General features: G+C 41.8%; 1 protein-coding gene across 4 annotated transcripts in view; it reads right to left on the reverse strand.

Annotated features, from left to right (window-relative positions):
• Positions 1 to 16,339, reverse strand: part of VEGFC (vascular endothelial growth factor C) — a 102,211-nt gene that overhangs the window by 62,503 nt on the left and 23,369 nt on the right. Inside the window, exon 1 of one of the 4 annotated variants that reach the window (XM_071556277.1) lies at positions 14,547 to 14,922. The exons of 1 other annotated variant lie outside the window; for it this stretch is intronic. In XM_071556277.1, the coding sequence (XP_071412378.1) occupies positions 14,547 to 14,690 (144 nt within the window). In that variant the 5' untranslated portion in view covers positions 14,691 to 14,922. Of the gene's footprint in view, positions 1 to 11,654; positions 11,929 to 14,546; positions 14,923 to 16,339 lie in introns of those variants that run through there. 2 more of the 4 variants (XM_071556279.1, XM_071556278.1) reach the window with 2 other exon arrangements.

A 16,339-nucleotide genomic window follows, 5' to 3' on the forward strand; every position in this document is an offset into this window, starting at 1 on the left:
CAATTACACCTTTTTATAAGTAATGCCTAATTATACTATACATATAAAATTACCATATTTCAGACAACTCAAGGAAAAACACTGCAATTTCAGTAAGGAAAAATGAATAACAATTTGTCCTTCCCAGGTACAGCTCTGTCAGAATTTGTAATGAAATACAGTGCCCTTGAAGAGGGTAGTAGAAATTTCTCACACTGCTGTAATCTTTACTGAGTAGAGTCAGAGAGGTTGTGGGTTTTTCCTCTTTGTTTTCTTTCAGTGTTCTAGAAGACTTTGAAGTCAATATTGCAGTTCAGCTAAGACAGCAGTACCAGGATGTTGTTGCAAAATAATTCTGATTTTAGGAAAGGACATGAGAAAATTGGTAAGCAATGGATGAAATTCAGCCACTTTAACAATTACCAAAATTAATGTTTATTGATTCTATTTTTCTTTCAAGATTGCTACTCAGGTATTAGTGCAAGTTTTATAAGACAAGCAATTCATTTCAATTTGCATTGCACAAAGTAAGACTGCATTTACTTTGGATTTCTCAATACTACACTAACTCAAAGTGAAAGGGAAATTCCCATTCTAATTATACTAATTAGCTAATGAACACAGCCTGCTTTGGCTAAGAATAAGCTTTTTTTAATAGTTTCCTCATTAGGCAGCTTAAAGGGTAAAAATTATATACACAGTGACTATAAAAATTTAAGTCTTTAAAAGAGCATCTGTTAAATAGTCTAAGCTAGGGGATTTATGACAATGCATGTAACAGGGATTTCAAGGAATTCATGGTGCATAATATTTACATGAGGAAAGAATAAAATCAATAGTAACTACAGTTTCCACAATTCTAATAAAGAAAATGCAGAACAATAGTAGAAATCAATAGGTTGGCACAAATATGAAACAAATATTTAGAATTAAAAAATGTTATGATTATCCAGAACTTCAATTTTATTCAATATATCACTTGTTAGACAATATCTCTAGGATATCAGTAAGGATTTAAACAAATATGCCCCAATGGGATCCTCTGCAAGATGCACAGATTCTTCTAATAGAGCAGCACATGGTACTTCTCTAGCGAAACAGAGGAAATATGTCCCAGTAACACAAGAAGAAGGAACTTAATCTTCTTCGGAAGACTAGAGATATTTCTAAGAGGGTAACACTTGAATGTCTGCTAAAGCTCATATTATACAGTTCTCATCTGAAGGGCTTTTCTTAATTCCCTTATCTTTTTCCTCCTCTTGGAAGAGGAGAAAAGGGAATGAAAGATTTATGACCCAACTGTTTAGGACTCGACTCCACCACCTTTTTGCAACTGTTCTGTACTTTTGTATGGAGTAGGACATCAAGAGCAAGAGAGTGTCTCCTGGTTTGCCCCTGTACTCAGCACTGCAGTACTGTTCATCAAGTAGCATTTTGAAGATGGAATTTCCTACAAACACATCTCTAATAAGGGTTCCAGGCACCATAAACACCTCAAAAGTGCTATAGATTTTAATTCTGACATACAGGGAAAATATTGCCCCAGACTGGAAAAACCACAGGCAGACAGCAACTAAGGAGACACCATGCATGTAATAAAGGTCTAAAGACGAAAATAAAATCAATTAACCAAAATGGTGGGGAAAATCTGACACCGGACCTAATCACTCTGACTGGCCAAAATATGAAAAACAACCAGATTTCTATTTGATTGAAATATAGTATTAAATAATTAAATGAAACATTCATGTTTCTGCCTTAGTTTGGTCTTCAAAAATTTCAGGACACACACTTCTCATTTCCAAATAAACTGCACATTTTTTTCCCAAGTACTGAAAATAGTTTTTGCACCTGTGTTAAAACACAAAATTCAAAGAAAACACAAGTAGAGACTATTAACTGCAGAATAAGTCTTCATAGATATTGCAGGTCAACAAAACCAAAGAAGCTGCGCCCAAACCAGCACCATCGTGGTATGAAGTAGCTCAGAATCTGCTAACTGCTCATGGCATCTTCAGTAGGAAAACAGACATATCCATGGATAAGACATTCATAAAGAGATACTGAAGAGAAGAGGCAGAGGCATGTCTTCTAATAGACTCAGTCCAACAACTGTGGATTAGGAGGATATGAGGGGATTGAACAGCAGAAACTGACTAAGCCCAAATATTGTCCTTAATCAGAACAGCAGGTGCTGCTGACACTGACAGAGGCCAAACGCTTGACTAGGCAGACCATTAGTCCGCCCCAGTGGGGTATTTCTTATATTCTTATGCTTTAGTCTAGGTTTGACATGTATCTAAAAATTTGCAAGTATGGGCAGGTTTCTGATAAACTTGCTCATATGCACCTAGTTAGTGCACATAACCAAATTCTCACAAACCTTGCCTGACAGTAACATCTTATTTTTAAAAGGTATAAACAGCCTTTGCAAGACTGCTGGCATATTTCATGGATCACTTTGAGATCACATCTCATTTTTAAAGAAAAATCATTAGACAAATATACAGCTCCTAGTTTATAACTCAGAAGATGGCTAGTCCCATTAAATCTCTCACTGAGCACATATGGTAGGCAGAAAAACACATTAAAAGCATAACGAACACAGAGGTTTAAATAATCATCATCTTGAAATAGGCCCCTAAGAACAGCTTTTATGTGAATTTTGAGGAAGTAGTAATAACTATGAAATGCCTTTCCCCATCCTGTTCTTCAGTATAAATAAAGGTAGTTCTTTAAAGGAGGCATTTTAATCATACTCATGTCTGACATGTTACAAAATACTCTCAAACCAAAACACACTTTAAAAAAATACCAGTGAAATTATCAGAAAAGAGAACAAAACACATCTGTGGAGTCCCACATCTGGAATTCTGTGTTCACTCCTGGCTTTCCCCTCTCCTTGTTCTGCAGTCTTAAAAGACAATTAAGTAAGGCATGAAGTCAAGTGATCAAAGGTAAGGAACAGTTTCATTTCAAAAAGCAGACTGCATAAAGGAAAGGTCTTCAGCCTGAAAAAAAAAACAAACAATGGAGAAGAGGATTCAATAAAACCACAAGTGGCATAGACAGCATTGCTCCCTGCTTTATTCAGAACAAAGCCTGGAGAATTTTCATACCTAATTAGCAGGTGTCAGGCTCTAGACAAGTAAAAGGAATGAGTTTTTTTTCTGTTTTGGACCTTGCTTGGTTTTGGGTTTTTTTTGTTTATTTTTTTGGTTTTGTTTTTAAATTTACTATTATGTATACTAAACAGAATATTCACTCAGACCCATCCTTGTTGATACAGAAAGGTGATGATGTCAAAAGCTTCTGGGGGCCCAATAAGCACCTGGATCAAACTTAGATAAAAAGTCAACTGAAAGCTACTAAAGAAAACAACATGCACACATGCCCCCAGTATTAAAGGCAACAAAGTTCACAAGTTGCTGCCAACAGTCTGTCAGCATGTAGTGACACTTTCCATTTCTTTGCTCAGGAGGTTGTCAAGCAGGTCCTGTAATTGGCAGGGCCTTGCATGGTAAGGGTATAAATAAAAAGAGAAGAAGGCCAGCCAAAAAACTAAGAGGCACTGGAAGAGCCAGAGAAGTGGCTGTAGTCAGGTGCACTTTGCCATGGTTGCCCTTTCACTGTGACAAACATGAGTCTGGGGATCCTGTAAACACCTGCTGTTGAATTTTCTCACTCAAGTCCCCAGCTGGCCAAGGAACAAGCAGCAGGTATATGTTAGCACACTAAGGTTTCAGGATTTCTCCTAAATGTGGTCTGCAGGATGGAAAAATGAAGAAACAAAGCCAGCTGAGTAGAAATATCAGAAGCCATTCTATGGGGTGGTTTGAGGACAAATCAGATGGATGTCCTCAAGCTCCCTACAGGTTAATCAAACAGGCCACCTCACATGACAGAGAATTAAAAAAAAAAAAAAAAGAAACTTTTGGGGGGACAGGATTCAGCGGGTACTGTCTGCTTGTAAAAACAGACATGCCCATGGCCAAAGGGCAGCCTTCATCTGGAAGGAACTGGGGAGAAGGGAGTTTCAGGGGGGAAGGTGCAACAGATCGCTTCTCACCATGAGGTTTCCTACATTACTCTCCATGTCATCCTCTGCCACATTAGTGGAGGACAGGGCTGAACCACAGTTTAGTGGTTGTGCAGCATGAGCTCTGCAATGATATTGCTCATGTTGGGTATTGTTGAAAATGGCATATAGGGATTATTGGGAATTTTGTCCAACTAGGTACAGACATACTTCTACTTTCATGGAGTAAAGCAGCAACTTACAAGCTCAAGGGAACAACAGTTCATCCGTCATATGAGATAAGGATTTTCATTAATTTTCTGAAACTGTTAGCTAAGATATTCAAAGAGTTTCATTACTACAAAGAGCCTTTTTATGCTGTTAATCCAGATTAGTAGTGACTGTTCAATTTAGAGTTTGCCTAATTCTTTAGTTCTATCTGATGCAATAAAACAGTCTAATTCTTCCTTCCTTTGAAGCATGACCTTGACCTCTGAAAATTCTTTATTGCTCCTTCCCCTACTTCCTATTCCAAAATCACACTTTCGTGTGCTTTCACTCCCTTATGGCCCATCCACTCATATTTCAAAATAGAAAGTACTTCAGAGCTCCTCTACAGACCTTTACTTCTTTTTTTGGTTTTAATGATTTGATCAACTGCTGGCCCAGCCACTCAGAAGAAAAAAGAGGAGAAAAAAATAAAGCAGGGTTTTCACTACTCTTAAAGATCTTTATCATTTTCACAGCTGATAATCAGAGAAATAGGCAGCTCTTCTTGGGGAAAAAAAAAGGCATTTTATCACACAATACTGCTCAACTTTCAGTTGTACAGGCTGTGCTTACTCTAACCTGAACACCATGCTCTTGCAGGGAACCATAACAGCAGAGACAGCCTTTTATCAACCAATTTGCCACTCTGAGGTGGTCTGACCTCAGTCTGAGTCCAGCTGTTCATCAAACCCACCTCCTTCAACACACACAGTAAATTCCCTTCTAAAAAATCTCACATGTCCTGTACTATTAATATGGCATTCCTGGCAGCTGAAATAAATTGCACTGAGGTAGCAAGGAGCTGCCCACCTGCTAGGTTCTGATGAGCCACAAGTGGAGCTCAGACCTTTCCAAACGTTGTGTTCAGAAAAGTACAATCTTAGGTCTGAGGGTGCACTTGGGAACACAAGGCAGAAGGCACATACTCAGCATCACTAACACTCCAGCAAGCAAGAAGACCCTCAGAGAATCTGATTTTGAGTCCAGCCTCTTGGCTTCTGTTGTCTGGCAGTTTAGATAAAACCACCTTGAAACTTTACAAAGGAGGTAGGCCAATACTGACTGTACTCAGTCTCATGTTAGTGGGCCTTCTAGCAGCTGTTAATGTTCTCCTGAAAGCTGTGCCCTGGGCCTGCACAATGGGGTTCTCAGTGTTTTTAAATGAACCAATGTTTTGCCCTTCTCTAGCTAACCAGAAACACACTCAACTGGAAAGACCAAGTAATTGTCCATAACTATCTTCCTTCCTGGAAAAAAACAACTTTCCATATTTACTGAACCTACTGTGCAACCTGCTTATTAACAAACTTGTCTCATTTTCTCCAAATTATAGAATACTTTAATATTAGTAAATAAAGCAGGTAAAATTAAAAATATCCTTGCATCAAAGAGATACTGAAATCTTAGCATGAATACTTTGACATTCATAAATCAAATGAAACTAAGTAAATTGTCATATCTCTACCACAGCAGCACTCTGCCCATTATGCAAGATGTCTTAGAGAGTGCGTAAAGAGGGAATCTTAGGCTCTGTTTTAATTTGGAAACATCTGTCCCCAAGCAAGTGACAAATGTCAGTAAGGCACCACCTTGCAAGTTTATTTCTTATTTTCCTTTCACAGTTAATTGCACTAGTAATCTTACAGTAAGTAGCAGTTCTATAAAAATTATACTTACAGCCTCCATCCAGACTCTTGGAACTATTATTTTACAGGTGTTTCTGTCAAGTCTATCTTGGCCAGTTGCAGTTATCACTGCAATTATTGAAGTTACTTTATTTCTAAGAAGAAACAGGAGTAGTGTATTTGAAGTGAGTGTGCAAATAAGCAGATTTTCTCCTCAGCAGCACACCAAATAATGAATGATCCTTTTAGGGGTACAAAATCCAAACACTTTCTTTGACATTCAGTGAAACCTACTTTCATAGTATCCCCCAATCTCCAACTCACAGCAGCAACAAAGCTGTCACCTAGTCTGCAACACCTAGCAGTTGTTAGTCAAGACGAATGACAAGTCAAGACTATGGTAAATTCTTAGAGCTTCAAAAGTAACATTTTCAAAGAAAACAGATTATTAAAAAAAAAACAACAATGCCAAAACAAACCTCGACTCTCTCAGAATTCTAACTTCCAACACTTGTGGTGAAAAATACTCTCCTTTTTTGTTTTTGTTGTAGTTTGGGATTATTATGTAAATTCTCTCCCCTGCCACTTAACTGCCCAGGCCAGCGGTTAACAAAAGAAGCAGTTAACTGTTGATCGCTCGGGTGGGGGCAGGTTTGTCTCTTTTGGTTTTTTTTTTTGGATATTCTTCCCAGTCTTGGCTCGGCGGAACGCGGGAGTGGGGGCTCCAAGGAGGCAGGCTGCCCTGCTGGTTACTGCTGGGGTTTTCCTGGCTGTCTCGCTGCTGCCTACCCCGGACTACTTTTCCGTGCCGCGCTGCTGCTGCTGCCTGCCTTGGATTTGCTTCTGGTTGCTCGTACCTTTCTGCTTCTTGGACGGGGAACACAGGGGGAAGAGACTGAGTCCATCTGAAAGCTCACTGCTCGTTTGTCTCGCTGGAGAGGGACTGAAACTCACTCTGCAGCCAGCCGGGCTGTGACATGGACACTTAATATAGCCTTTCCTCCCAGAGGAAAACCTGCTGGGTTTTGTTGTTGTTTTGTTTTTTTTTTCTTTCTCTTGTGGTGTTGGGGAAGTGGGTTGCACTAGTCTGTTTACATATATATATATATATCAGTTATCCTTCTTGTATTAAAATTCCTTTTCTTAAATCTGATAAAGAGTGGTGTGATTATCATGGAGGAGGCCCCTCCCCTGCTTGTGGGTAAAACATTTTGTTTTTTTCCCCTCAAACTGAGACAGTTTTTTTCTTAACGAACAAGCGAAACCAAAGTTGTTTAAGCAAGTTTTTCTGTATAGTTTTCATCATTTCTCAGGCTTTCCTTATGTTTTAAATTCTTCAGTACTTTTTTCTTTCTCTATGTTGTTTTTAATATGCATAAAACACAAAGTGAGACGACCACAGTTCACAGAGCTCAGCTCTTTATGAGCACTTTCAAGTACAAGTTAATGTGAATTCAAGTTTGCAGGTTTTAACCTAGGTTCACAGGAGTGTCCGCTTGGGCTCGCTTTGGGTCACAGGTCCAGAGAAAGGAACTGATGCACATTGCCCTTGCACTCCTTCCTCAGCAAGAACCCCTCAAGACCGGGAACCAGTTGGCAGAGCAGAAATGCGGGTTCCACCAGGTGCAGGCAGCACACTGCAAACATCTACCAGCTTTTCCTTATGTGACTGTGTAAATGTTCCCATACTTGGAGGGTAAGGAGCATTAGCCTCCTCTTCCAAAAAGGATGAACAGCTCTTAACCAAATAATTATAATCCAGGCCTGCTAAAATTAATGTTTGACCTGGGAGTAATAAATACCTCAACTTCCAAAACTGCTATTCTTTGTCACCCTAACAAAACTGTTCCTTGAGCACACTGCAGAGGTTACTTACCAGCTGTAACACTCCCTCTCTCTCTCTCTCAATTTGAAACAAAAACACACATGAAACAAACTAACTAATCCTACAAACATTTAATGCTCTACACAAACATGACTAATTCAACAGCAGGTAAAGCCTAAGCTTCACTTAGCCAGTCTCTTAGCTCTAAACATTGCAACTGATGCAGCAAGTACATTCTGGACAGCTGGAGCAGTCTACCACAATACTTTTTGTTCAGCTGAATCCAGCAGTTGAATAAAGTTGTAGGACAACAACAGTACTTCTGCTTCTTCTGAATGATCTCAAATAGAATATAATATTACAGTTGGAAGAGACCTACAACAATGATTTAGTCCAACTGCCTGACCAAAAGCTAAAGCACATTATTAAGGGCAGAACAGTGACAGGCTCAGACTCAACCAGCTCTCTATGAAGGCTGTTTCAGTGTTTGAGTACCCTCTTGGTAAAGAAATGCTTCCCGATGTCCAGTCTGAACTTCCCCTGTGCAGTTTTAAGTTTTACCATGCATCCAACCACTGGAGCTCAGGGAGAAGAAATCAGTACCTCCTTCTCCACTTCCCCTTCTCAGAAAGTTGTAGAGAGGAAAAAGAGGTCACTTCTCAGACTCCTTCTCTCTCCAAGGTAGTCAGACAGAGTCCTCGGCAGCTCTTTATAGGACATTTCTTCCAGTCCTGTCACCAGCTTTGTTGCCCTCCGCTAGATGCATCCAAGGATGTCCACAAGTTTCTTGAATTGTGGGGCCCAGAGCTGCACACAGCATTCAAGGTGAGGCTGCGCCAATGCTAAGTACAGCAAGAGAGCAGGATAGCTGCTGTTTCTGAAAACCTTTACAAATACCAGAAATTTTCACACATGCATATGGGGTTTTTGGGAGTTGCTACAGGTCTTCTCTGGGGAAAAAATTTGGGAAAATGCAAAGTGTTGTGTCTGTTCTCAGAAGCTATCCCTTCCAGTGAATTCCTCTCTTCTCTCTTTCTCAACAGACTAAAATTATTGAGTAAGGAATATAAAAATATTAAACAATTTAATGGTGTAAAGGATTTTGTTCTAGATGGCATCTGATTCCTGAAATTACTTATTTCTCCAAGCTGCCACAAGCAGGTAGGAGTAACACAGGGGATGCCACATCTGTGCCACCAGAGAGAAATATGTGTGTCATCAGCTTGCCTGCAGCCTTCTGGCACCTCCCAAGAATTGTCCAATTTTTTATCAGTGTTTTCTCTTATCCAGTATAAAAAGTCCTGCTCAATTCAATAAGGGAAAGGATGTAAAACATCTTCAACAGTTTTTAAGCTGCATCCCTGAGGTTAAGCTATTGCAAACTGTCACTGAGTAGGTGAAGCCATTACACGAACAGTACAGATTACTACAGGGTTCAAGGTGATGACAGTATTGGGTAATTAATGCCATTAACTTTCCCAAGCAATCATTTTTCATTGATGTTAACCACAATCAGGATCCCAAAAGTTTCCTGCAGAACATGTATGGCCTTAGTAGCTACATGTAGGATGGTTATATACTCATCTATACTAAGTAAAGACTACAATATAGCCAAAATACACCAACTACTACTATTTTTTTCCTTCACTTGTCAGAAGTTTTTCCCTATGTTTTCTCCTCCTCCCCGAAAGAACACTGTTCCTCTTGCTTACTTTCCTAACAAGGAGCTTCTTAGCATGACACTCATTCCCTCCACTGAAAATTGCAGTCTCTAAATATTTGTAAGGAATTACAGCCATCTTAGACAAGGCAAGAAATGGCAAAAGAGAAAAAAAACTACTACAGAGCTAGAGGGATTGATTTATGATGATTACAATGGAAGAATAGGAGAATAAATGTCTTATAGTTATTTCCTAACTAAAGTCCAAAATACAACAAAGAGGAGGAAAACAGTAACACAAAAATTGTCACCAGAAGAACTTCTGAAGACAGATAAATGCAAAATAAAACATCATTTATGACAGATAAGGGAAAAAATCATACCTATTCTACTCACTATGCAAAACCCAATACCTTACTAAACAAAACTCTTAAGAAGCAACTTAGACTTCAAAAGAGCTTACAAATTTCAAGTAACAACCTTGCTTGGAATTTCTTATAAATCATTCTACAAACAGCTGTAGCACATTCCTTTACGTTAAACAGGATATTAAATTTGATTGGAAACTAGTGTGACTTCAGTTGGATTCCCTTTGCTCCAAGAATTTTGTTTTAATGAATCACTGACCACATTCAAAAAAACAACAGATGAACACAAGGTCCTACACAGACTTGCTAGCCTGGATGCAGGGTATCAATGGATGAGGATTATTACCATCGCCCTCAACTACAACAGCCTGAAGAATAAGTCCTGGTTTATTTTTACTAAAATAAGTGAACAGACATCCTTGAAAAAACAGGCAAGAGTTTAAACACACACTGAACCTAAGTGAGCATAAAAATATTTTTGATGAGATGCTTCTGTATGCCCCTAAACATTGCAGTTCAAGAGATCTCTAAAGCATTTTTAGAACCTTCCTAAATACATGATATTGCTGCTCACAAATAACTGAAGTCCTTCACAGGCACACAAGCATGCTTACACAAGATATCCAGGAATACACATACCTACACTGAGAACTAAAGAGTGCCATGAGCTGTTAGAGCTTAGTACTTTACTTTACTCACATAAAAGGCCAGACTAAGGTTTAATATTTATGTTTAAAGAAGCATTGGTTAGTTTTTGTAATAGGTCGTATTACCAATGTTCACCCCTTTGCACCTGATACAATAGATACATCTGGCAAAACAATCATGCTCCTTAAAAAGCATCTTTCTGTGTGCATGTGTCTGAAAAGAGAGTGGCTACACATACATAAAAGAAAATTTTCAGCAGACTAAACAGCAGTAGCACAAAAAATAACATTCTTCCTACGCGCTCAATTTAGCACTGCTTAAGCACTGGGAGTGAGGTTTATGCTTGTTTTCAGAGCAGAGAATCTAATCTCATCTCTCACCAGTGCATGTATCATTACAACACAGAGTAAAGTACACTGCATAAACTTAGAGGCGGCCATGAAACCGATGGGTTTGAGATTATACCATGGAGATACAGTGACAAGAGGAAATCCTGGAAACTGGCACATTGCTTTTCCCTCACACTCCCACTAATAGTATATAAACTCTGTTAGCCATCAACAAACAGTATTGCATGATTAGGTCAGTTTTAAAATAATTTTAAAATAATAAAAATGTGCATCTCAGGAGAGGTAGCACCCAAGACAAATGCAGCTCAAGTAAGCGCATGTACTTTCATTGCATAAAAAGCAAATCATGGAATCCTAGCACAGACTGTTCTGTACTTTACTGCTGTCCACGTAAAGAGGCTCCAATGGAATTTACAGGGATGCGCTTTAGAACAGGCAAATATGTTTTTGTTTGCTGCTCTCGTTAATACAAAACTAAGAATCCTTGCATAAATACAGTTTTAAGCCTCTTAAAACTACATGGCAAAATCGACCAATATTGCTTTTGCATAGTCACATAATCCTGAAGGTTAGACTATGCAACAAAACAATGGCGCAGCTATGGCAAACCCTCACAACTGTGTGGCTTCATTCTAGCTGTTGTTACCATAATAATCTACTGTAACTTTACTGCCATTAATGAAGTCTAGGTACATACTACTGTCACACCTTCATTTCAATAACTTCAGAAGTTTACTTATTTTAAATAATACTTTCCCAGGTTGACACTGTATATTCACCCCACATTCCCCATTCAAAATTACCTAAAAAACAAGAGCCACAGACAAAACAGATTGTAAGCGCTTCTAAAACACTCATAAACAGTACAAGGAGATAAAGTTTCAAGCCACCAGTGTGGCACAACAGCTCACCTTGCTGCAGCTGCTGCAAGCATCTCTGTGGGGCGGCAGGTCCCTGCCAAACTGCATGAAAGGAGGGCTGATTCCACCGGGCCCACCTTAAGCAGACAGATAACTGAAATACCATGTAAACCACAGAGGCGAAAGGAAAGGGCCAGGGCTGCCCTTCTTGCCCCGCTGCAGAGAGGTGGGGTGTAGCTGCGAGGGGGTTGCCCTTGTCGGGGCAACCCCTGTGCTGCAGGAAATCCGAAAGAGGTGATTTACGGGCCAGGTTCATTCCCATCCTACTGAGCTGACAGTTCGGCTGAAAAGTATTAATCTGGGCCCTGAAAGCTTGTTAAATAACGAACTTTACCCTTAGGCTGAGAAAAAAACCCAAGGCGGGCGGGGTTTGGGGAGGGGAGGCAATGTTGCACAAGCTTATCAGTGCCCACTTGCTGCAGAACATGCCCTTGCAAGAGCCGTGTATGAAGAACTACTACTACTATTTGTATCTGTAACACTTCCAAGTTGCTGCAAATCTCTAGACAAGATGAAATTTACCTGCTCTAGACACGAAATTTATCTGCTTAAAAACATGATACGCTTTTTTCTGCCCAGCTTTTCCTGTTTGGAGGACCCTCCACATCATCCACACTTTTTAAAGTGTTTTCTAAAGCTAAAGTTTTCTCAACACAGGAGTAGAGAGAAACATTGTGTAAAGAGCTGACCCAAAGGACTGTATAACCTGCAATGAGGTATCAGCTTATTATGGAGCAGCATGGCATATGGATAGGATGTTAAAACAGAGGAAGCATAACATCTATGAATTTCATTAAGTTAACAAAGTGCAGATGACACTATACTGAAAATCAAATTTTCCTTGAAACAATTACTTGCAATTTACATATTTAATCCTTCCATAAATACTTCAGATATTCATCTTGATATTCACTCATCACAGTAACAAAAATAAGCAATACTCACTCACTCAAATGATTCCAGTAAATGCAACAAACTCCCAATTAAAGACTTCCAACATGACTAAGTCTGCTTGGATCCAGAATCTGCCTTTCTCTCTGCTTACTACTCACCAGCAGTCATGCACAAAAACCTTTTTCCATTAACACATGCTATCCCACTCACTTCCCAGTCTCTTGATCTTTCCTTCCTTTGGTTTGCTGACAGTTCCTTTTTCCAGGGAGCACTTGCACTTCTGTACAATGCAGTACAGTGGCAGCTCCCGAAGACTTCACGGTTTCTTCAGGAAATAGTGACTGTCCACACCGTGTGCATGGAAATGATCCATACAGCATCATTAAGGTGAATACCTTTACTATCAGCTGTTCCACCTCAGCTGTTTAAGATTACAAAATACTCACTGTGCTCCAGTTTGGAGTCTATCTTTTCAATATAAGCTATTCTGTGGCTTTACAACTCAAATGCCAGTTCTACCCAGTAAATAACTGACTTACAGTCATGGGTTGGAAAGAGTTGAGGTATTTTTACCCCCTACTAAGTTTTTGGGTTTTGTTGGATATTGTTTAACTTTTATAAATAGTCTAAGTGATAAGAGTAGCCAACTGAATTAATTTTGTGTTCCTACTTTTAAATACCTAAGTTTGAAAAACACTTCATAAACATTTAAGCAATATGATCACTCATAGTGTATTAGCACTCAGAGCACTGCAATGTAAGCCTTTGGGCATAATCAAAATACTCAAAGAGAGACTACAGTATAATCAGTAACCTCTTCCATGCAGAATATTATTTGAAAAGTTTAACTTCTGTGTACAACATATGGTCTACAACACTTTGAATACCTGAAGTAAGTACAACATTCACTATCAAAACTTGACTTTCCACATAGTGACAGCAGAATCTCCCAAACTTTTAATCAGTAAAACAAACAGCATGGCAGGGGTGGGAATTAGACTATTAGCTTAACTTTTAATCCACACACTTCCTTCCCTGCCCCATACTGAAATGAATAATGAATGAGCTGGGTCATGATTGCTTTCAATAAGTATGTCAGAAATCTTCAAAACAATGAGATGAGGGTAAGAGTTGTAACAAGCTCAGACATCAGTGGTCTTCGTAACAATGCCACATGCTTATACAACCACATACTATGCATCTTTTTATGCATCAACATACCGGGAACTGCAAAACCACAACTACCAAAGTACCAAAGGTACTTGAATTTTGTTACGAAACTTACTATGCAAACAAAAATTAACAGAGAATTTGTGTGTGGAATCCGAGAACTTAAGCCCAACCTTCACCGTGCAACTGGGCAGAACTAGGATTTTCAGATTCGAGTGTCACCTTACACCTCCCGTCAACTCTGTCACGGAACAGCGGCTCACCCCAAAGCGAGCATCAGTAACTCCAAGAGACTTTCCAGGTTTTGTTGTCATCGTCCCCCCACGCCTCCCTCGCCGCTTCGTTCCTGTGCCTAGCTGTTCCCCTGTTTCTCAGCCCTCCCTCACACGCTCCCCAGCCCAGGACCTCGCACCGAGACGCCTGCGGGGCGCGCCCCAGCTGCCAGGGCCAGCATCAGCCTCGGGCTGCTGTCCCGACACAGCTCCACCGCCTCCGGCGGGCCACGATCGCTCCCGCCAGGCAGACCCCGTGCCACGGCAGGGGCGCAGCCCGTGCGCTGCCTCTGCCCATCAGGTGTTTCGCGTCTCATTGTAAATGCCGCTCTTCCTTACACAGCCTTGTCCTCCAGCAGCCCTGAAACCCCAGCAACTTTAAAAAAGAAATCCTTCCCCCACTTTTAAGGACACCCCACACACACAATTCAAAAGGCTTCTCCCAGATCTTTTCCTTGGTGCAATTTTCAAGCAGTTCGTTCAAAGAGACTCGCAGCCACACGTCCAGAGGAGCGACCTGGCACCTATAGCGGGGTCACGGGCTTACCTTTGCCTCCCCTGCGTCGGGCTCCTCCTCGTAGTAGCCCTGGCCGGATTCGTAGGCGGCGACGGCGGCCGGCTCCCGGGGTCCCAGCAGCACGGCGCCGGCGGCGAGGCAGCAGCCCAGCGAGAGCACCTCCAGCAAGTGCATGGTGCAGAGCGGAGCGGGGCCGCGGGACAGCCGGAGGAATGCAGGCGAAATTATGAGGCTCTTCTTCCTCTTCTCCCCTTCTTTCGCTGTTCTTCTCCCCCCTCCCTCCCCTCGCAATATCCAAGGCAGTAAAATCCGCGGGATGAAGAAGATGCGGTAGGAGAAGCTCCTAGACGCCTGCAGGGGAGTTCCCAACTTTCCCAGCCGCTACGCAAATTCTCACCAAAGTTATCCAGAGTTTGCCAGGTAAAAGACCCACCAGGAAACCGGACATCCGAGGCTGCGCTCACTCAGGAGCAGGGGAGGTGGAAAACGCAGAGAGGAGGAGGAGGGAGGGGAAGCAGAGAGAGAGCCAGCGAGCAGCAGAGCGAGACCGAGGGGCCGGTCGCAGCCGAGGAGTTCCCTTCGCTCGGGCCGGGGGCTCCGGGCCGAGGGGCTCCCCTGCGCCGCTCCCGCGGCCGCGCTGTGCCGGACGCCTGTCAGCGGCGGCGCGCCAGGGGGGTGCGCGGCGCCTGGGGCTGCGCGGCGGCGGCGGGGGCCGCGCATGGCGAAAGCGCCCTCTGCCTGCGCCTCTGCACGGCGAGAGGGGCCGGCGGCCGCCTTCTCCTCCTCCTCCTCCACCTCTTCCTCCTGCTGCTGCCGCGGCGGCGCCGCCTGCCGCTGGCGCCCCGGGGAGCGCAGCGCCCCGCACCGCGGGCAAGAGGCCGCCCGGGGCGCGCTGCGGCGATGCCGGGACAGCAGGGAAGCGGACCCGGCTCCGCAGAGCTGGGCTCGTCGCGCCCCGAAACTCGGCTCCGCGGAGATGAAGCCCCTTCTAGGTCCCAGCCCCCAGGGGAGAGCAACGTGCCCTGCTCATTTCTTTTGGCTTCGAACTCGGGATGAAGTTGGACAAAACACGTACAGAGAATGATGCAGGACGATTTCTAAGAATCGTAATAGTTACTTGCTGAGCAGTGTTGGCAGCTTCACTTAAGGGAATTAACAGGTATTTTTGACTGGAGAAAACTAAGATTATTTTTCATGTTAGAGTAACCCAAAGGGTACCATAATTATTTGTAGCCTTCCTATCAATGACATCTTGGAGCCGACTTTGAAGAGATGCAACACCCCACTGAGAGCCTTAAATAAAACTGAGCATAGATACTGTGTTCCAGTTACACTGGGATTAAAAGTTAAATATATAAAATGTACATTGGTGTCAAAGAAATACACTAGAGCCTGCTCCAATCTCAGCTACGCAAAAGGAAAAAGTCATATTCTCTATACTATTTGGTTTTGCTTGTTGTGAACAGCATTATTGAACTTTGTGTAAATATTTAGAAAGCTTTTCAATTGTTTTCTGCATCAGTTGAGTACATCTTTTGGTAACAAGACTGTATGGCAACCAACTGTGGGGGCAGATCCCTGACTGCCGTGATTGGACGCTGGCAGTCTGCTCATGTTACACTGCTCTTATTCTTCGTGCATCCCATTATGTAACTCTTCTGGGAGTTATATATAAAGGTGTCTCTAGTAGGCCTTTACGTATCTCCTGTTCTTTTTGATTATTTCCAAGACAGTATTTCAGCTTGCAACTACACTGATAAATTGTTTTGATGCTAGAAAGTAGTCACTTTGTTTGCAATCAGAATGAAATCTGAAGTTTAAAT

This window comes from Pithys albifrons, chromosome 5 (genome assembly GCF_047495875.1).
Source record: "Pithys albifrons albifrons isolate INPA30051 chromosome 5, PitAlb_v1, whole genome shotgun sequence".
NCBI lineage: Eukaryota > Metazoa > Chordata > Aves > Passeriformes > Thamnophilidae > Pithys > Pithys albifrons.